The sequence below is a fragment of the Danio rerio genome, chromosome 13 (genome assembly GCF_052040795.2).
Source record: "Danio rerio strain M-AB ecotype USA chromosome 13, GRCz13ab, whole genome shotgun sequence".
Lineage (NCBI taxonomy): Eukaryota > Metazoa > Chordata > Actinopteri > Cypriniformes > Danionidae > Danio > Danio rerio.
Window position 1 is genome coordinate 23,737,220 of NC_141033.1, and position 22,032 is coordinate 23,759,251.

Consider the following 22,032-nt stretch of genomic DNA (forward strand, 5'->3'; position numbering starts at 1 on the left):
GCCCTTATTTTTCGGATTCCGTTTTTCGTCTTACCTGATTTCCGGAACCGATGTTCCCCGGGCTCGATCCCGGTCGTCGTCCCTGCGGCCGGCTCCTCCTCCTCCTCCTCTCCGCCGAGGCAATGCTGTGAGCTAAGCGGACAAACTGGTTGCATCGGGAAAGCCCTCCACTCGGAGGCGAGTTGCGGCCGGCGAGCGCGAAGAGGAGGGGCGGAGCGGCGCCACAAACCCCGCAGCGTTCGCTCGGAAAAAAATAAACGCGGCCTTACATACCTCCGGTCACGTAAATCACGGTCTCCAGAAACGTCCGCGGGGCTACGTTTCCAGAATGAGCTTGGCTTGATTAATTCGCTGCTTATTAATAGTTATTAAGGTTGTTGATTGTATAATTAGAGTTGTAGGGTGACCTAGCGGGAATAATAAAAGAACATTTCTGGTTTATGGACAAGTTAAGCACAATCAATAACACAAGAAACAATTAGCACCCAAAATAAATAAATAAGTAATGATATAAATATAGTCTTTATTTTTTTTTTTCATTTATAATTATTTATAATATTTATATATTTTTTTCCCACTCACACTTCTTATTATATGGCCCTAATTACTATGAACTTACAACAAAAAAACAAACAATAAATGCAGTTGTGTTCATATTGTTTTATTACAAAATATGCATAATGATATTTAGATAGGAAACAGTGAAGGTTAGCAACAGATTTGGTCACATGAGTAAATTTAAGTATGGTGTAAAGCATGGATCAACAGTGTAATTATAAATAAAGTTACAGATATTAATTTAAAAATGTCTTTACATGCAGAAATTTTTAAATGATGAGTATGGTCACACTTTATTTTAAGGTACAGTTCTCACTATTAACAAACCATTAACTGTGACTTCAGCTCAAACTCCTCAATTCCTGCTTAATAGAAGTTATTAGTTTAGTTGATTTTAGGTACACGGTAAATTTGGGAATGTAGGATTGGACAATGCAGAATATTTGCTTTATAAGTAGTAATAAAAGCCAAATCTTAATAATAGGCAGGTTATCAGACTAATTGAGTCCAGTTGAATTCAGAATTATTAGCCCCCCTGAATGATTAGCTCCCCCGTTTATTGTTTTCCCCAATGCCTGTTTAAAGGAGTGAACACATTTCTAAACATAATAGTTTTAATAACTCATTTCTAATAACTGATTTGTTTTATCTTTGCCATTTTTCTACACAGGGTAAAGTGACATTTAAAGGCTTATCTAGGTTAATTGGGTTAACTAGGCAGGTTAGGATAATTAGGCAAGTTATTGTATGATAATGGTTTGTTCTGTAGACTATTGGAAAAAAATATATAGATTAAAGGGGGTTTAATAATTCTGATTTCAACTGTACATAGTAGTTAAAGCCACGTAAAACAAAATGGGACTTTTATTATGTTTTCATTTTATACTACCATTGCCCTTTACATTATCCCTATATTTTATTTCATTTTAGCAATGCAACTGACATATTTCAGTTCAAATCCAAGGCCAGCATTTCTTTTTCTTTTTTAATGGATTTCATTCATCTAGCATTTCATATTCTGTTGTATTTAAATGAACATTTAGTGCTTTTTTGACAGAAGCTTTTGATGATCTTGTTCCAGAAACGTTAAATACTAAATAGTCACTATTTTAATAGGTACACCACTTTTAAGGTCGCTGCTTTTATCTCCATCAGGAATGAGCTCTTAACCTCATGGAGACTGTCCCTGAAACACTCTACACTGCTTTCGATAAAAGCATCTATTAAATCACTGTTTACTAACTGTGACTCTTTCTCTCTCTTTTTCTAGGTGTAAAGAGGGTTTCCAGGGCATTCGCTGTGACCAGTTCCTGCCCAAGACTGACTCCATCCTCTCAGACCCAAGTAAGTGGTCTTGCGTTTTGCTTTATTAAATTATTTACAGGTAAATGCATACGTTTACCCTTCTCTGTCCAGAGGAAATGCCACATGTGTATGTATTGCACAACACTTTTGAAATAGTTTTGAAATGAGTCAACAAGGGTCGCTGATGTGATAAGAGAGAAATGGCTCTATAACTTTCAGCTTCTAACCAAATGAATGCTTAACCTCCGTGGACCATAATGCATTTATGCAGTTATTTGCCAATAACAACAAGGCTTTGCAGTTTGCATTCTTACAGACACTGTTGTCATAGAAACCTTGTCATTACCAAAGTGTCATAACATTTTCATATTTTCCTGACAGGAACAGATTTCTAGATTTTCCCACCCACTCAGCTAATAGCTGTATATCTGCACACTTCTACTGAACCTGAACGTTTCTTTTCTGACTAATATATACAGTTTTATTGAATTGGACAGTGACTCTTTGCTTGCATGCAGATGTTGTGCTAGTGTGTGTGTGTGTGTGTGTGTGTTGTGTTTGTCTAATCACAGGTAGTGGTTGCATGTGTGTGCAGTGAGTAAGTCCACTTGATGAGTCACAAATGGAGCCTGATTATGAGGGGTTCTGTTTGTTGACCTTCTTTTACTGAACTATCAGGGCCATTTTTATGAAGGATTATAAATGAGCCGCTCAAGAAATCCCAGTGATCGCCTGGTAAATAGTGTAACATGAATCCCACCACCAGCTTGCAATGCAAAACAAATATCCTTATACTAAACAAAAATTAAACTTGCATATATCAACAATCATATGCCCACAGTAACTGGATAACATCCATATCTTTAAAATATATTATCATAGCAGATTGATCTGCTTTGTACATGTTTATTAAAGAAATTAAGTGAATTAGTCTATGATTGTTTGTGCCAGACAGGCTTGTCTGAATATTTCAAACACAGATATGCAGAAAATGTTCAGAAAATGAGAAAATATTCATTGTTCTATCTGTGAAAATTGCAGCCCGCCATCATTGGAAATACTTGTTACTCTGGGTACATCTCATTGCACTTTTCAAATGAAAAATCCATTAGAGGGCGCTGTCTACATTTTAGCAAATCTGAAATTCGCTGCTAAGGGTAAGTTTTTTTATATGCTTCAGATGCCCTTCCTTCTTGTACATCTCCACAAGAACGTGAGGCTTGTAGTAAAGATCCCCTCACAAACCAATTACCTACACTCTCCCATAAACCCAACTATTAATGTTTCAAACATAAGAAAAATTTTTTTTTTTTAAATAGTAGACACAATTAAGTTGTTTTGTGGTACAGTGGTCTCTCGTTATAGCGCGGTTTGCCATACATTTTAGAATGGTAAACATAGGTTTATATCAGTGTACACACAATGCAAGTCAGCAGCTGTCTAGCTATGACTCAGGACACTGTTCATATTTCTGTCACCCCACAGGGCTCCACCTGAATAATTTCATTTTAATAACGTGAATGTGCACGTCTGATATGCATTATTTCCAACTCTCATGTGTGTGGCGCAACGGGTGTGTGACCCCCTTAGGGATGGAGACTGCTTTAGCTTTGTAGATCAGTGACTGCAGTAAAAAGAACATAACGCTACCAACATTATCCAACAAAAGCTAAAAAGCTTTATAAATCTTGCTGACAGAGATGCATGTTTGCTCTTGACAACAGGTTTTAATCTTTAGTTTCATTCTATCATACTGGACTTATTTTCCATGAAGGTTTTAACTTTGAGAGTTTTTAAACAAGAGAGCAAAGTTTGAAAATGTTCATGTCTGTTTGAGAAAAATGTATAAAGTTTGTAGTGAGGGGTTTTACAGCCTTAAAACATCTATAATACATGTAAAAAAATAAAAGCTGACTTAAGGGATTTCACCTATTGCAGGTTATTTTTAGAATGTAACTCCCGTGAATAACTAGGGACCACTGTATTTATTTGGAGTTGTGCAGACTACACAACATAATCCTATTTTGTTGATAATGTCTCTGCATTTCATTATTGTGAAAATGAACTGCATTCCATGGCATTATACTGCCCAGTAGCATTCGTTTTGCTGTCAAATGTACTAGTATATTTTTTACCTAGTCTGATACATAAGTCTCAATTTCTCATTCGGCATTCAGATGGTTGAGTCAGAATTTGGTGTAAACAACGTACATCTTGGATCCACCCTGCCTTGTATAAATAGTTTGGGCTGATGGTTGTTTAATGGTGCGAGGGGAATTTTTTTTTGTCACACTTTTACCCCTAAATATTAATTGTAATCGTTGTAACAACTGTTAAAACACCACACATAGCTCATTAACACTCATGGCACTGGACTCACTCCACACCTATGAATCTCAGCCCTACCATTATTATCACAACAATTGATTATCATTTGAATGCTATAGCCTTGAGTTGCTGACCATGTTCATCCATGTTATCCAGCAGGATAATGCATAACGTTATAAAGCTCAAATCATCTCAAAGATGAGCTCAATGTTAATGGCCTCTACAGTGTCCAGATCTCACATTTGGGATGGAACAGGAGATTCAGACCATAAAAATGCAGCCCAAAAATTTGCATCAAATGTAATATGCAATCATATCAATATAGTTCAAAACCTTTGAGGAATCTTTCCAGAACCTTGTTTAATCACAATGAATGAATCAAGTGGCCAAGGCATGTTCAATGCACATTATTTGCCTGCGCTGTCTACATTTCTTTCCTTTTTTTCATTTCCAATTCACAAAAGAAGTCGTAAAAGTCAAATAACAGTACATATGTGCCCAGAAAACCAGCATAGGACAATACCTCATCTTGTATGCCTGAGTTGGAGCACTAGGATGTGGCAGATCTGCCGCTGCAAACCAATTCCATAAACCTCATTTACATACAAAGGAATTGTGTTTGTGTTGAAAAGAATGACGGCGATTTCATTTAAATATTCACAGCGCAGCTCTGTTTTAGAGCATTTAGCACTTCGCTGAACAACATTGTGTCTTCTTTGTGAATAATACATAGATTTTTGGCATTCGTACCCAATTAAGTCACCACATACTGTGATGACATACATTAGCTTGCATAGCATTGTTTGTAAAAATCATCTTGCTCTGGTCTGTGTCTCTTCCTCCTACTTCACTTGAAGGTTAATGAACAACGCTGTAATCTCCTGAATGGCACCCTGAAGGAGTTTGGCACAGATCTGCTCCACAAGTCTGCCAAGTCTTAGCCCCTTCTTATCATTTTTGGCACAGAGGCGAGGAGCCACCTATTGGGCGAATGAAAAATAAAAATTAAGCACAGCAGAGTAACCAATTTCAGACATGTCACAACGGCAAATTGTGAATAATGAGCTTACCACTCAATTCAGACAATAATAGCTCCGTTGAAGGAGAATTTAGCAGCGTGACAAATGACCATTGTGAAATAAAAGTCACACACATATTTTATGTTCTAGACACAACATATCATACAATACATGATGATGGACTGTGCTTTATACCTCTTATATTTCCGTAATCTCACCGGTATCTCTTCCTGTTCAGATGGTGCTCTTGCCTGTTCACATTCACAAGATATTCATCAGCACAGGAACACAAGTAGACAGGCTCTCAGTGTTTAAAGTATAGGATAGCAGTAATGGGTTCACTTACAGGACAGGCACACACAGCCAAAGTCTCTCCTGTGCTGCTGTTAAAAGCAACATTCACTGAGGAGAGGGACACCCAGGGTCACTGTGTCCTTGAGTTAGATGGCCAGGGCTTTCATCACACATCTCTCAACCTCTTTTCCTTTCAGTGTGTCACTATCCATACAACCTTTGTTTGATTATCTGCAGGGGTACAATTACAACAGTCACTGTACAAAAAAAATGGATTCTGTTATCAGGTACTCACCCTTATGTCGTTACAGACCTGTATGACTTTCTTTCTATTGTGAAAAACTGCAGAAGAACATATTTCTTCTGTTCATACAATGACAAAGTCAGTGGGCTCCATTTTACTTGCATTATAATGACAAAAACTGACTTTTTATATATATTGTGTGCTTTCCACAACAGAAAGATTAGGTATCACTTTTTAATTTAGGTATCAGTTTAATTACCAATTTGCACTATTAACTAGTGGCATATGACTTGCCTACTATTAAGATATTCATTGTTTATTAGTACTTATTAACAATAATCTTATTCTACATCCTTATCCTGCCCAATACCCACTGTAAACCTAAACTACTACCTTACTAAATTGTATTCAGCAGTAAATTAGTAGTTTATTGAGCTGAAAATTTTTTAGTGTGAACTGTCATCAGTATCTTGTGGGAAGTACTGTGAGTACTTTTACTCAAGTACTACTAGAATTGAATATGTTCACTCTATTGCATTTTGAAGAGGAGAAAAATATGTACTTCTTAAACTTCATAAAGACCTTATTTTATAGGTCACCATGACTAAAAATATTCAATATTCTAAATCATGTTCAAAATTTGTGGCCTATGGTTTATGGCCAGATATTCAAAGCGTTCAGTTTGTAAAATAAAAAAAGAAATGCATGAAAAGTAATGCAACAATAGCCTAAGAGACTAGAGCCTGCAGATTTACAATAATAATAATAATAATAATAATAATAATAATAATAATAATAATTATTATTATTATTATTATTATTATTATTATTATTATTATTATTATTATTATTATTATTATTTTGCATGATGGCTAAGTGGTCGCTGGTTCGAGTTCTGGCTTAGCCAGTTGATGTTTCTGTGTGGAGTTTGCATGTTCTACCCTTATTCAAGTTGGTTCCTTCCGGTTTTCTCTACGGTCCAAAGACATGCGCTATAGGTGAATTGGATGAACTAAATTAGCCATAGTGTATGAGTGTGTGTGTGAATGCCAAGGTGTAAAGGTGTTTCCCAGTAATCGGTTGTGGCTGGAAGCCATAAAACATTTGCTGAAATAGTTGGCGGTTCATTCTGCTGTGAGAACCCCTGATGACTTTTTTTTTTGTATTATTGCAGCAGGAATGTTGTCTTTTGTTTTTTTTTCTTATGTGGAACTACTTTTGTAGGTGGACAAGCTGTGATTTTAAAACTTGATTGGATCAAGTTTTTGTTAATAGAAAAGCATGTGATAAGGTGGAAGTTAGATGCTATTCTTTTGTGTGTGTTTTTTATGCATTTTACCCATGTACAACCATCTCACTATGTCTCCAGTGTCATATAAATTCAAAGATGCTGACCCAGGTTCAAGAAAACATATATGCTGAATTATTACAATAAGTTCCTAAGATAACACCATGATCAAGCAGCTGGAGCCAAACATTTGCAGCGCATAACACCACATCTGCTGCATTCCAAGTAAATTTGAGAAGATATAAAAAATCACTTGAAATCAAAAGCACACAACGTATTTGAAACACATATGCAGTTTTAGAAGGTTTTTTTCTTATTCCTGCAAGATCAGCCACACTGATGAAAAAAAAAGTTTTGAAACATAAAATGTGCATCTGTTTTTAGCTGAAAAGAACACTAGATGCCAATAACCGTCCTTCTCAGCCTAATTTTAATTATTGGACAAATGATCAAGTAATGAAGAGTCTCTGCACGGTTCCATGTATAATACTATGTTATGACCTCAAAACACTTGTGTGTATAGATGAAAACCAAAAACCGAACAAACAGAAGCAGATGCACAATACTAGATAACACTTATTGCAACAAGGTTACATATTGTAAGTATATAAAAAAAACCTATATTAATAATATACACTGTCAAAAATTTTGTAATTTAAAGGTTTATTTCTGGCAGCTGGGGTGCCAGAAAAAAAAACTTAAAATAACGGCCGTTAAATTACATAAATTTACTGTAAAATAACAGAGGTTGAATTATAGACATTTACCAAAAATTTTAATTCAGGGAAATATTGATAATTTAATGTCCATTATTTTACAGTAAATTTCTGTAAATTAACAGCCGTTATTTATTTTGTATTTTTTTCCAGCACCCTAGCTGCTGGAAATAAACTGTACATGTACTGATTTATTTTACAGTGTATTATATAATGTATATTAATAATATATCAACTATATAAATGAAAGATACATTTTTTACAACATTCATGTTTGTTAATGTTAGTTAATGAAAATAGTCATATTGTTAGTTTTTGTTAACTCACAGTGCATTGATATATTAGTAAATGTTAAGATATTGCCAAGAAATGCTCTACAACTGATGTTCATTCTTAATATTGGTAAACACACTAACTAACATAACTTATGGAACCTTATTGTAAAGTGTAACCCAATATTTTATCAGCTAGGCAATTAAGTGTGAAAATGACTACATCGTTGAGGGAAATGTACAAATTACTATTTTGCTACATTAAATAAAGTCAACCAATGTTTCATATTATTTAGGTTAATGTTTCCATTTTTTATTTATTTCAAATAAATGGAAAATGGCGACGCAGTGGTGCAGTAGGCAGTCCTGTCACCTCACAGCAAGAAGGTCGCTGGTTCGAGCCTCGTTTGGGTCAGTTGGGGTTTTTGTGTGAAGTTTGCATGTTCCCCCTGCGTTCGCGTGGGTTTCCTCTGGGTGCTCCGGTTTCCCCCACAGTCCAAAGACATGTGGTACAGGTAAATAGGCTGTCTATAGTGTATGAGTATGAATGAGTGTGTGTGAATGTTTCCCAGAGATGGGTTGCGGCTGGATGGGCATCCGCTGCGTAAAACATGTGCTGAATAAGTTGCCGGTTAATTCCGCTGTGGCGACCCCGGATTAATAAAGGAACTAAGCCGAAAAGAAAATGAATGAATGAATAAACGGAAAATCATTAAGTACAAAAAATTATGGAAAAGTGTTGTTGCATTTTACTGTTACCACCGTTTTTATAAAGTTACCACACAGCAAAAACATATTATATTCACTTTTTCTTGCTGTTTCTAACTACTTATTTAGAATGACTTGAAACAAGTTTTTTTGGCGGACAATTAAATTGTTTTACGTTCAATAAATCTAATTTTGTAAAAACAATTAAGTTAATCAATTTGTGTTGGGTCAACATGTAGAAATATTGTGGAACCCAGCATTTTTACAGTGTTCATAAATGTTTGTGAATTTGACTGAAATTGCAACTTTTTTACTAGAATATTATATTTGTACTCAGAGCTGCACTGATAAATGCCACCCTTATGACTTGGAACAGAAAATAGCTCTCAAATTAACCTTCCCTTTCAACTCAGTATGCTAATGTATTTTTTTTTTTGTACATTGGCATATTCAGGCGTTTTAAAAATGTGATTAAAGTCTTACATTAGTACTTCTACCCCACTCTTCATCACTTAAATTTTTCAGAACAAAAAGTTCATGTGATTTCATAGGATGTCTGTTTTGCCTTTCATTATCACAGACGCTGGGCATGGCGGCAATTGCAGTACCATTGGGGCAACAAACTAATGGTGGCAGTCCCTAGAGCCAATTTACCTTACGGTGTTAGAAAGCAAAGCGCAAGCGTAAAGATAAATTTCATATCGATTGCTGCAATTCATCAGCTGAAGCCTGGTACAAATCCGCTTGTTCACACTTGTAAAATATTCACCCCAGTCTGCGGTAATGCTTTCAGATGGGTCATTTACAGTGAGATATATATCTTGTCAGCCCGCCTCATAATGAAGATGCGAATTGTATGCTGATTTCTACTGCATATTGTCACCATATTCTCCTGCATGCTGGTTTCCTTGGCAACCTACCATGTAGGCAGGGTTACAGGGGCTATTTTTCTTATTTATGTACCTTGGCTGAGATTAAAATGCATGTAGCAAAGCTAATTTTAACCAATTGAGCTTCTATTAGCTACCTGACTGAAGACGGTCTACTTATTGCATTTTTCTATGATACCTCAATTAAGCATGCGTCTGACATCAATTGAAGCAAATGTCAGGAGTACTCAATGCATCCGATTTATAGCAATCATGTACGACATGATTTATTCACTTAGGGTATAATACAAAGCACCACTTTGTGCGTACATGTCTATTCTTTTTGATTGGCAGAGACCTATTAGCTCTCAATTCCTTGTGTCCCTGAAGGGACTCGCTGCTTATTTGCGCTGTTATCTGTTTGTTATTTCTACTTTGAGAGCATCCTCCTAATTTCAAAGCTTTTACACTAGCAGTACCTTTGTTTTGTGTGTGTGTGTGTGTGTGCGTGTGTGTGCGTGTGTGTGCGTGTGTGTGTGTGTGTGTGTGTGTGTGTGTGTGTGTGTGTGTGTGTGTGTGTGTGTGTGTGTGTGTGTGTGTGTGAGTGTGAGTGTGTGTGTGTGTGTGTGTTTGGCCAGATTCCCTGCTGGTCACAATGTGTGTTTACTGAATAGCGAGTCTGTGGTTATTAGCAGTCTCTTTGTGATGATGGCTCAGCCAGAGGCAGCAGGTGAGCAGGGCTAAGTAATTGTCAGACTTGCTGATTAGAGTGGATCCTCACAGCCTTTGGGCTTCTTATATTTGAATGATTTAGGGTATAAGAGCTTCTCGTCATTTCATCCTCTCTGTCTAGATGACAGTGTTATTGGCCTTTTGTAACTTTTCATTTAAAGGGCAAGTCACAGGAATGATTAGTTATCAAAGACAGTGGCATCATGTTCATACGTGATTCTCATTGCAGCGGATTATGTAAATCAGGCCAATATAATATATCTGTAATCATCAGGAAATGTCACCCACTCACGATTAGCAGCAGGATACCTTGAGCACCTTGGGGTTTAACTCAAGATCAAATATCAAAATTTGTCTTGATTAATTTCTGAACTGAATGCTAATTAAATGAAGCCATGACTAAATTATTTTATTTTCCTCTCAAGCAAGATGAATAGACAATATTATTATATTATATTATATTATATTATATTATATTATATTATATTATATTATATTATATTATATTATATTATATTATATTATATTATATTATATTATATTATGTTATATACTGTACATGAATAAATAACAAGAATTGTTGATGAAAGTGAATGACAATATGTTAATGCTTGTTTTTAAATGCTTTTTTTGCATCTGCAAAGGACACCTTCACAGAGCCTGGATGAGAAGGACTAGTTTAAATGCATCTTTATTTATATTACATTGCAATTGTATAAATATGCATGCATATTAAAGCTGGACATTTTTCAACTATAATAAAATGTAATATAATATAATGTAATATAATATAATATAATATAATATAATATAATATAATATAATATAATATAATATAATATAATATAATATAATATAATATAATATAATATAATATAATATTATATAATAATCATCTTTAGCTCCTTTCACACAGCGATATCGGTAAATATCTGGTAAATAACTGGAACTATTTTACTGGGAAAAAAAATGCTTTTTTTTTGGAATTCTTCCACATCCATTCTAACCAGAAATTAGCTCTGAACGGCTGCACTTGTATTTGTAAAAATTTAAGGAGTCTTTTGTTTGAGCTTTTGTTGATGGTGTCACTTTTTTTTAAAGCTTTAGCATTCATGCAGCTGCTTTGTCCCAGAGAAATCCAAAGCTAGAAGCGCGAACCACAGCTAAATATTTACACATTTGACTACATTACAAATTCTGTGGACGGATAAGTATTGTGAACAACTTGGATGAAAAAATATGGAGGAACACTTTCGCATGTCGAAATGTACGTAATATGTGTGTGTGCTGGCGCTCACCAGAGCACTTCAAGTGCACACGCGTCTAGCAACTGAAGCAGAGCTTGAAGGTAAACAAACAGCGGTTTATCATTAGCACTTTATCGATCGACAGTTGGCATTAGGAGGGAACATAGAAACTTTATCTGACTTGTATCTAGCAGCTAAATGTGTCTGTAAAAGTACCAAAGGCTTTTATTTTCATAAACAGCATGGATATAAATGCAAATAAATGCAAAATGCTCTTTCCTGCATTTTTCCTTCTGCATTCACACGGAGCAGCATTCTGGCAAATTAGCGGTATTGTTAAAATTGCCGGAATGATTATACCAGTATTTTTAAAAAGGTCCTGTTCACACATGATCCCTTTCTGGAAAAATTTGCGGAAAGGTCTGTATGTGTGAAAGGGCTTTTTAAATGATGTGATTAGCAATGCATATTACTAATCATAAATTAAGTTGTGATGATATATTATTGGTAATAAAAAAAATTACTAAAAACCTTCAAGCTTTCTTTAGCATTCGAAGGATTTTTGTCATTTTATTATGAATTGAACTTCTGAACTGTCTTTAAATCCACAGCTGAGTGATGCACCGAATTGATTCCCGTTTCTCCTTTACTCACTATCATGGAAAGTTAAAGATATCAACTTTGCTTTGTAACTAGCACTCTCATCTTGTCTTATCTCATCTGTTGGAGGTTTCACACACGTCTGCCGCTTTTCAGATCTGTCGGTGCTGGCGTATCTCCTCTCATTTCACAGTGCTAGGCACTGTCAGTCCTCTGGCCTCCTTAATGTCTAAACATTATGAGGCTCTCCTTTAATAATACTTCCTAAGCCTCTCAATCTCCCCAGCATCGCTTAGTCTGTCAATCAGCCCCGTAGGCTTCTTCTCTTCACCTTTATTCGGAAGCCATGAGCACTTCAGAGTTATTACCCATAATGCCCTGGGAGGAACACAGCATCATCCTTACAATGACAAACAATGGGGAGCTGAGATAGTGCTGACATGTACAGTCTGTCTGGCGGTTCATAAAAAGACTTTTGTAAGTCTGATGTAACATGAATAGCAAAGGAAAGACAGAAGGGAAGGGAGGAGAAAAGGACAGTAATTGGTTCTATCCAGCTGAGTCTGTCCACCAGCTGTCTCAGCACATCCAACGATCATTTCCACCTCAGAGTACTGGACAAACTTTGCCATTTTACTTATAATGGCAGCTGTAATGGCAATCGGCTCTTTGTTACTACTTAAGCTGATGGTAATACTGACCACAAAGTGAGAATAAAGGTCATGGCAGTGTCTGACGTGAGCAGAAGACGTTGCGCTTGTATGGCTTTAATGGTAGTGGATTGATGAAAACTGATATCATAATGGCTCACACTATTGAATTTGAGGGTGCTGAGGGCGTCTAATACCCTCACTCAAACACTTCTGTAAGAAACATACAGTACCGTTGTTACATCAAGTGTGAACAACCATATTTGCTCCAAACTTTGTTTGCTCACACAGGAGTACAACTTACATGGGCAGCTTGTGTTTAATAGTTTAAAGTTTTCTGCAGACAGGCTTGTGGTTGAAGTTTTTATAAAGAATCTATATTAAGACTATAAAAGGTCTTTAGATCTTCAGACTATTGAGTCTGTACTCAACAGCAGCTTTTATTGACTGAGGACTATCTAAGAAGCCATCTCTCCGACATGGAGACAAGCTAGTAAGAGTTATGCAAGTAAACTTCACTACCATGAACTCAAGAGGCACACCAGTGACTGACATTAGAAACTGCAGCAATGTTCTATGTACTTCCACCTCCTGTGATGAAAATCCCACTGACAACAAGTAGAATCAGAGGGGCTAAACTGGTGCTGTGACCTGGATTTAAAGAGGTGGTCAGTGCAACAGAGGCCTGGTAGTAAAGATGTACTTACACTGGGCAAAGTTGCCTTGTACTGAGCTCCAGAGCGATTGTCCTCCTTCTGCCACCCCCTCTGTACTGCAATCAAATGGATTGCTAGTATTTGAGAAGCACACTAGTACACTAGTATTTGAGAAGCTATGATCTTTGGCACCCTTGTATGTACTTCCACCTCCCATCGTGGAAAGGAATACCCCTGAAAACAGATGGGTTATATTGGTTCTGTGAGCTTGATTGAAGGTTTAAAACGGGGAAATGTAACGAAGGCTTGCTAGCGAAGACGTACTCACACAAGCCAAAGTTGCCTTGTACTAAGCCCAAGAGCAATTGCCCCTCCTTCTAATATCTCTTCTGGACTGCGGTGTAATGAAGCATGTCAAGTGAACTTCCCTCAGCTGGGTTTAAGAGGTGTACTAGCAAGAGTCCTGTGATGTTTGCATTGCTTGCAAGTGCATCCACCTCCCGGTTTGAATCCCTCTTGAAAGCAAGACAAGTAGAACCGGATGGTTACATTGGGTCTATGTTCTGGATGGGAGTAGGATTTGGGTAGGTTGAGGGTAATAGAAGTATGTGAGGAACTTCACTGTCCTGGCCTCAAAAGGTAGAATAGACCCTGGCCTAAAGCCTTTAATCTTTGAGGTCCTATATGTGCGTCCACCTCCTGTGCTATAAGTTCTAGTTCAAGAAGCTCCCTAGCAGCTGATTTGCTGAGTACAGCAAACCAACCCTTGGTGACCTGGATGGGAGTAAGTGTAAGAGAGGTCAGCTACTGTAGTATGGCATTGCCAAACTACTCACTGTTACCTTGTACTAAACCGAGTTTGATATTCTCTTCTCCCAACTCTCCCACTGGTTTCTATAAAATCCCTAGACTGTCTAATAGATTAATCATTCATGCAGCGCAATGATTTTCACTTAACTGTATTCCATGTATTAGAAGATAATTATAGAGGCAGCTGATGTTGGAGGAGTTTGCAGCTTTACTTGCAAACTACAATTCATGATTATCAATAAAGTGAAAACCAGACCAATTATAAACCTAAATGTGCCTGGATTAATGAAATTAATTGAAAATCCACCCATTCAATATCCATAAAATGTAAGCTGCTGTTATGAAGACAGTATCACACAAAAAATACAAATAGGATAATTAGGTGTCCCATAATTCAGCATGGTTGGCAATCACACATTAAAACTGTATCTGAGCCCAATTGATCTGCACCCCGAGCCCACCTCCCTCCAAGCAGGCCACACTTTGAAGCATTCACACTAATCAAATCAACTAAATTTTGAGGTTTTAACATGCCTGGGCATGATTCAGAACGCCTAGTGCGAGTAGAACAGTTTGCTTTGTTCAGGGTTATTTAGGGGCATGAAAAAGTCAATGACCCTACAATAATAGGCTGCTGTGCAACCAATAATCAAGTTTCCACTAAGTGCCTTAAAGCAGACTCTTGGACATCTTTAAGTGGCCTTTTAGAAGAGGTCTCGTGATTTCCACATACTTTTTAAAATGGATTTTTTTATTTTAAATACCGAGATGTGCTCATGGTCCCAGTTGTAAATACAATGTCTCCCTCCATGAGAAGAATTATCATCACAACAGCTTCAATTTAAGCATCATGACACACATCTCTCACAGAAATCATGTTCAACCCTTTAGAAATCCAAGTCAAATGCCATCTTGAAAAAATTGTTCAGTATTTTCCCATTTTGTGTGCCTTATGCATCCTGCTTTCAGCCGGTCCTTGGGCATCTGAGGCTGAGACGACATATATTTTAAACCTGGCCTATTACATTCCATATATACAGTTTGAAGCGTATGCATGACACAAATCATTTTTATTCACTCATATTCTTAGTATAGATCTGGTTGAACATGACCTATGAGCCATTGAGATCGTTTTGCACCCACTATAGTTTATTCATGACTGTCGGGATCCCATGGTCCTGCCAGTTCTCATCCTATACAGCTGTCCAATTTAGACACAGCTTTTTCTCTTTCTGTGTCATCCACTGGTATGTCATGAAACTGTCTCAAATGCTTGAGAAAAGATACTTGAAAACGGTTGTAGCCATAGGCAGTTTAACTGATGAGTCACCCACATCCAGTGTGTGTGTGTGTGTGTGTGTGTGTGTGTGTGTGTGTGTGTGTGTGTGTGTGTGTGTGTGTGTAGAGAAAGGCAGATAAAATGTTGTTTGGCATGAGACCCTAATGTCGATCGGCAGGTGGGCATTGCTGTCCACAAACTGACTCCACAAACTGTTTTAGGGAACTTTTTATTAGGCCTCTAACTCGAACATTAGTTGGAGCTGTTGTTCACAGCACAAGGTTTTTTTAGATGGCCTTATGACAGTCTTCATGAAAGCTAGGGGTGTTTTCTGCCCTAGTGTACATACTGAATTTGGTATTGGTTTAGATTATGCTTACCAGTAATAATGGCATTCAGTTATCACTTAGCTTTAAGGTTTAGTTTACCTAAAATCTTAAATTATTTTATTAATAACTCATTCTTATGCTTTTCCATGTGACCTTAATTCATCTTCAGAAAACAAATTAAGTCCTGAAACAAATGAAAAAAAACATCCTCAAGACAGACCATATGCCTTCAGTGATTCAATTGGAATATTATCAAGTTACAAGAACACTTTTGTGTACACAAAGCAAGAATAAGGGCTTTAGATAACAGATCTTTCTCGTCATTACTTATTTAAATGTTGACAGATTTTTTTTTCATCTGTGCGATTATTCATTTAATTTATTTTATATAAAGTAATCAACATTTGAATTGGATAAAAAAATTATTCACAATTGTGCTAAAAGAAGACTTCATGTTGTTCAATGTATGAAGAGTTCAGTTGCAAAACCCTCTACATCCATCAGACCTCTTTTTTCTTAAATGAGCATTTTCTATCAGGCTCCTATAATTACGTTCAGAAGTTTCATTTTATAGATAATGAAAAGGTTATTAACTAGTAAATGAATTTTTTTTAAATGTTTTCAAAAATGTCAATTTAGTTCTTTAGTTTAGTTTAGTTTAGTTTTTAACAACGTAGATTTTCCTTGCTTCAAAACCAGCTAAATCCACCTGTGCTTTTTTTGCGAAAACCTCTAAATCCACCTATTGGGACCAGACATTGTAATTAGTTGAAAAATCACTTAAGATGCAATTATAAATTATTTTACAAAACATAAAACAAATTACACAAACCACCTGAAATTAAAAATACATAAATTTGTCAAGTAAGTGGCGGTTCATTCCACTGTGCCGCCCCCTGACAAACCAGGGACTAAGCAGAAGGAAAATGAATGAATGAAATATGTCAAGTAAGTGCTTTAATCAATAACATTAAAATTGACTTTAATTAAATATTAACAATCTGTTGTCATTTTTGATATTTGGGATTTAGATTTAATTTAAGTAGAACAATGTAAACATGGTAGATTCAAATAATGTAGTGTATAAACATTGTGAAACATCATTACCTGTGCATTATCCATTAATATAATATAATATAATATAATATAATATAATATAATATAATATAATATAATATAATATAATATAATATAATATAATATAATATAATATAATATAATTTAATATAATATAATATAATATAATATAATCAGATCTATAGGTAATATGAAGTAATACAAATAATGTAAAGTTTTATGCATTATATTTATATTTTTTAAAAATAGCTTGAATTAGCAAATAAAACAATGTAGGCCTTCTGGGCAAAAAAGGGATGCCTCTCAGACCATACTTAAGGTCTTGGTCGCGTGTTTATCCCAATAGCATCCACGTGGGAGAAACGAACAGCATCGTAGCTCTTTCTTTTGTGAAACGCAGTTGCCGTTTATTGTAAATCAGATTCATTCAAAGTAGCGTCACTGCACAAAAACACGTTATGAGTGCACGTTATACTTCCGACTGCACATTGTGCTTTCTTTTTTTTATAATGCACAAAGTTTTGAGGTAATGGACATTTTCATCTGCCATTTACTGACAGTCGCACAGTCTCATCCAGTTCATCAAACTCCCTCTTTTAAAATCGAAATTGAAAGGGAAATATGTCTCCTCATAAAAGCTGGCATATCAGCGCGCTGCTACATTGAAAACATATGATCCGATTCGCGCTTCTGATTGGTTCTCGGAATATAGCGCCAATTCCTGTCAAAGGCAGGTGGCGTTTAGCAGCTTTTGCAAACAAACTGTAATTTCTGAATGCACTGACACTGAGATTTAGATGATTTGAAGCAAATCTATTTGTTGATGTTGTAGTACGTGCCTAAAGCATTCACTCAATGTTATTATCTAATTTTTGGCTGAAGTGTCGTTTAGCGGCTTTTACATCTGGATTATATATATATATATATATATATATATATATATATATATATATATATATATATATATATATATATATATATATATATATATATACACACACACAGTATATATATATATATGTGTGTGTGTGTGTACGTGTGTGTGTGTGCGTGTGTGTGTGTGTGTGTGTGTGTGTGTGTGTGTGTGTGTGTGTGTGTGTGTGTGTGTGTGTGTGTGTGTGTGTGTGTGTGTGTGTGTGTGTGAGTTAGGAGTGGGAGGGGAAAATATAGATCTCTCTGTCACGGTTCATTTACAAGAGGATATGAATCTGATTGGTTTATTCAAAAGTTTATTAATAATTCATTATTTTATTTTATTTTCGTTGTGTGAAGACATCACTACTTGTTTCCACAGGAGGGCAACATATATTTGTGTTGCATCCCACATTGTATTTTATTTGAAGTTTTGAAGCGGGACATTTTTCCAAATAGGTAGAACACATGCTTAAATTAGTAATATTAAGTTAATAATAATTAAAAAGTAAATCATAATAATACAATACATATTATTATTATTATTACTATTATTATTATTATTATTATTATTATTATTATTATTGTTATGATTATTAATATTACTTAAAATAACTAATTATTTAATGCACCAAAGCTGAATAAAATCATACATGATTTTTTTTTAAGCTTCTTGATGGAAAATCGATTTTTTACTTGCGACTAATTCCCTTTATTCTTAATTTGTGTCTTGTACAATATGAATTCACATTAATTGTGAATAAGTTTCAATTTGTGTTAAATGCATAAAGAAAGTGTCCTCACTTTCTCATTTTCTGGTTGGCAAATTTCAGCAAGATTAAATGAATTGCATTTAAAGCACTTATTTGATTGTTGCATTGCCAAGACATTTTGGTGATGTTGTCCTGGGAGGCAAAGGTCAAATCACACTACCTCACTAGCTCGAACAAAAAGTGAATATCCATAAATGTCACTGCCTGAACAGCCTTAAGCTGTCTGTACCTTTGGCTAGCACTTATTTGTGTGAAGCAGGCTTCAGCTCTTTCATTTTCATGACCAAATATTGTTCCAAGTTGGATCGACCAGCGGAGATTTGATGAATACGCTTTTAATTATCACATAGGACTTTGACAAGCTTGCAAACAACACACAACCCTCAGTCGTCCCGTTAGACAGGATGAGTGCTAATGAAGGCAAGCCCAAATGATTTGTTACATTTACAGAGTCAATAATTATACAATTGGCAGAATCCTTCCTATTTTTTTCAACAACATAATTTGCTGTCTTTGAGATCTTATATTGTATGTTGATATGAATTATATCCTGTAATGTGTGTATTCATACCTATTTTCAAACCTAAAAAAGTGGGTCATGGATCTAAAGAGGTTGGGAAATATTTCACCAGAAATATTGTGTGAAAAAGCAGTTTTTACACCTCCATTTCATGAAACACACTCTTCCTCTTTCTGCCTTCTCTGTTTTTCACACTCTTTTTCTTTTTTCTGGAGTCAGTGTGTGAGATTTGGTGGCCTTCTCAGTGGAAGCAGGTATTATGTGAACATTGTGTCTGGCCTTTAGGAAGCTTAGTTTAATCTCTGATTTGTAAAGCAGGGTGGCAAAACACTTTCGCTGTCCTGCTGTGACCACTGGGCCAGACCAGCATGACCATTCCTCCTATATTTTCACTTGTAATTATTGTTTGTGAGAAAGAAAATGGCAAGGCAATACAACCATCATGAGAAAAAGCCTGTGTTTTTTTCTTTCTTTATTTTTGGTCTATGTGACTTGTTAATTAATTGTGAAGTTACAAACAGTTACCAGAAGGTTTTCTTGACTTGATAAGGGATGATTCCATGCCCAAAAAGCCTCAAAGCCATGCTATGAACGCTAAATCAGTACACTGACAGAATGTGTACTGTTGCCATACACAAATAACTGATACAGTATGTACTGTGTACAGTTACTGCATTCTTCTGAGGATCAAAATGGAATAAAAATAGTATGGAACTTGCTGTTATGCACAAGCTGAAAAATCATGAACATTTGGATGGAAGCAGCTTTATGAGATGTAGAGATATTTGATTAGGCTTTATTATCTGTTTTCTTTGGAGAGTAATAATAGTTTATGATCAGCCCCAAATTGGCTGATAGTTCTGTTTGTTTTAGAGCAGGAGCCTGACTGGACTTTCAAAAATATTTCAAAATGTGAATTGGGTTTAATGCAACATTGCTGAATAAAAGCATTATGCAACAGTGTTGCAAAAATCTGTAATTAAAAAATGTTTAACCTTTAAATAATATTTATTATCTACAGTGAATCCAAATATAGCATTTGCAAGAAAATTAATGTAAAAAAAGAATTTATATATATATATATATATATATATATATATATATATATATATATATATATATATATATATATATATATATATATATATATATATATATATATATATATATATATATATATATATGTAACGAGTGCTCAGACAAAGATGGATCCATGTGCAGTACGTTTATTGTATAAATGAGATAAAATAGGAAGAAGTATATACTCAAGTGTACAGCAGAAGAGTACGGTGTAGCAGACAGGTGACTAGAAATCGGCATCGGGTAACAGGCTGGGATCAGGGCTGGCAGCAGAGATTCAGAGTCCAAAGGCAGGCAAATGTTCAGGGCAGGCGGCAATATAAATACAGGGTCAAGAAACAGTCCGGGTTGGCTACAAGAAGAAATCAGAGTCAGGGAAAACGCTCAGAAATGTCTGCAGGGCAAAACAAGACTTCGCACTGAAGCAGCGTGAGAGTGCTGCTTATATGTGTGTGGAATGTGATTGGAGATGTGTGTCAGGTGTGTCTGAAATCAGTGTAGATGGATGACGTAATGTCAATAGTCCGGTGATGATGACCTCTGCTGGTTAGTGAAGGGAATAGCTGGGACCGAGCCGGTGACAATATATATATATATATATATATATATATATATATATATATATATATATATATATATATATATATATATATATATATATATATAAATTCAATAAACTCATTACAGTTTGACAAATATTACAGCTGTAGGACAACATAATGACAACATAATGTACTTTTTATGTTGTCATAATATGTACATTACGCAGTTTATTCATAAGGATAGTGCCTATTTTAAATATTTATAATTTCTGAGATACAGCACGTCGGCATCCAGAGCAAAGACAGTTGATGTTGTTCATCCACAAGATGGCAACAGAGACCGCATAATATGCGCTTAGAGGAGAAAAGATTTGTGTATTTTTAAACTTCAGCTGATCAAAACATTATAAAATTGGTGAGTTACATTCTAAGTCGATCTCGTTTTGTTAAGTTGCAGTGCTGTATTTAAACCATAGTAATTGTAGTGTATTGAGTATGAGATAAGACATATCAGGAATGTATTTTGTGTTGGCCACCCATTACATAACCCTGAGATAATTTTTGGTTGGCTGTCTTTGTTTCTAATGAGTCTCCTGTTTTCGTTACTCCAGACTAGTTTAGTTAACAGAAAGAAAGAAGAAATGCTTGCATGTGTTTAAGGTTTTTCCGTATCGCAAACACAGCAGTAATCTGGTAGTGATTGTGTTGCTTTGGCTTTTTTCTGTGTTAATTATTGTGATCTCCAGATTGTAACAAAGAAATACTGGGACATGTCTCTAGACTAATAGTTTAGCCTTATAATCCTGTTTGAGCAGAATAACCTGTTTTGTCATAATTTTAGACATTACACTAGAGAATCATTCAATTCTGCTGTTCTGATGTCAGCTGCAGATATTAAGGAAGGGAGGTAGAAATTTTTAGAGTCTTTGTGTTTGATTTTCTTTTTTAAATACATGATTATGCCATCAAACTGTTGTATAGACAATGTCACACTCGTAGCAGTGCAATATGACTGTATAGCGTCACTGGTGGAACACTATAAGGCAACACACGTCTCCCACCAGTGCTGTGTCAGTAGATAGAGAATAACTGGCTATCGGAAATGATTAAGAAATTTAAATTGAAGCTGAGAAGTTGGAATTGACTGATAAATTGCTACTCTAACATTGTATCATAACTAGCCATAAGTAATAATTTTAGCTTGATTTGTATTGTCAATAGGAC

At 35.5% G+C, this 22,032-nt stretch overlaps 1 protein-coding gene and 1 long non-coding RNA gene across 6 annotated transcripts in view; one reads left to right on the forward strand and one right to left on the reverse strand.

Moving 5' to 3' along the window:
• nrg3a (neuregulin 3a) overlaps window positions 1-22,032 on the forward strand; it is a 600,385-nt gene that overhangs the window by 503,443 nt on the left and 74,910 nt on the right. For all 5 annotated transcript variants that reach the window (XM_087279167.1, XM_087279168.1, XM_087279164.1 and 2 more), the window contains one exon: window positions 1,829-1,902. In XM_087279167.1, coding sequence (XP_087135293.1) covers window position 1,902 — 1 coding nt within the window. In that variant the 5' untranslated portion in view covers window positions 1,829-1,901. The remainder of the gene's footprint in view (window positions 1-1,828; window positions 1,903-22,032) is intronic.
• LOC141377171 (uncharacterized) lies at window positions 1,561-20,618 on the reverse strand. Its single transcript, XR_015505902.1, has 4 exons — window positions 20,452-20,618; window positions 5,557-5,735; window positions 5,406-5,461; window positions 1,561-5,171 (listed from the first exon to the last, which is right to left on the reverse strand). It is a non-coding gene; the product is annotated as an uncharacterized LOC141377171 (long non-coding RNA).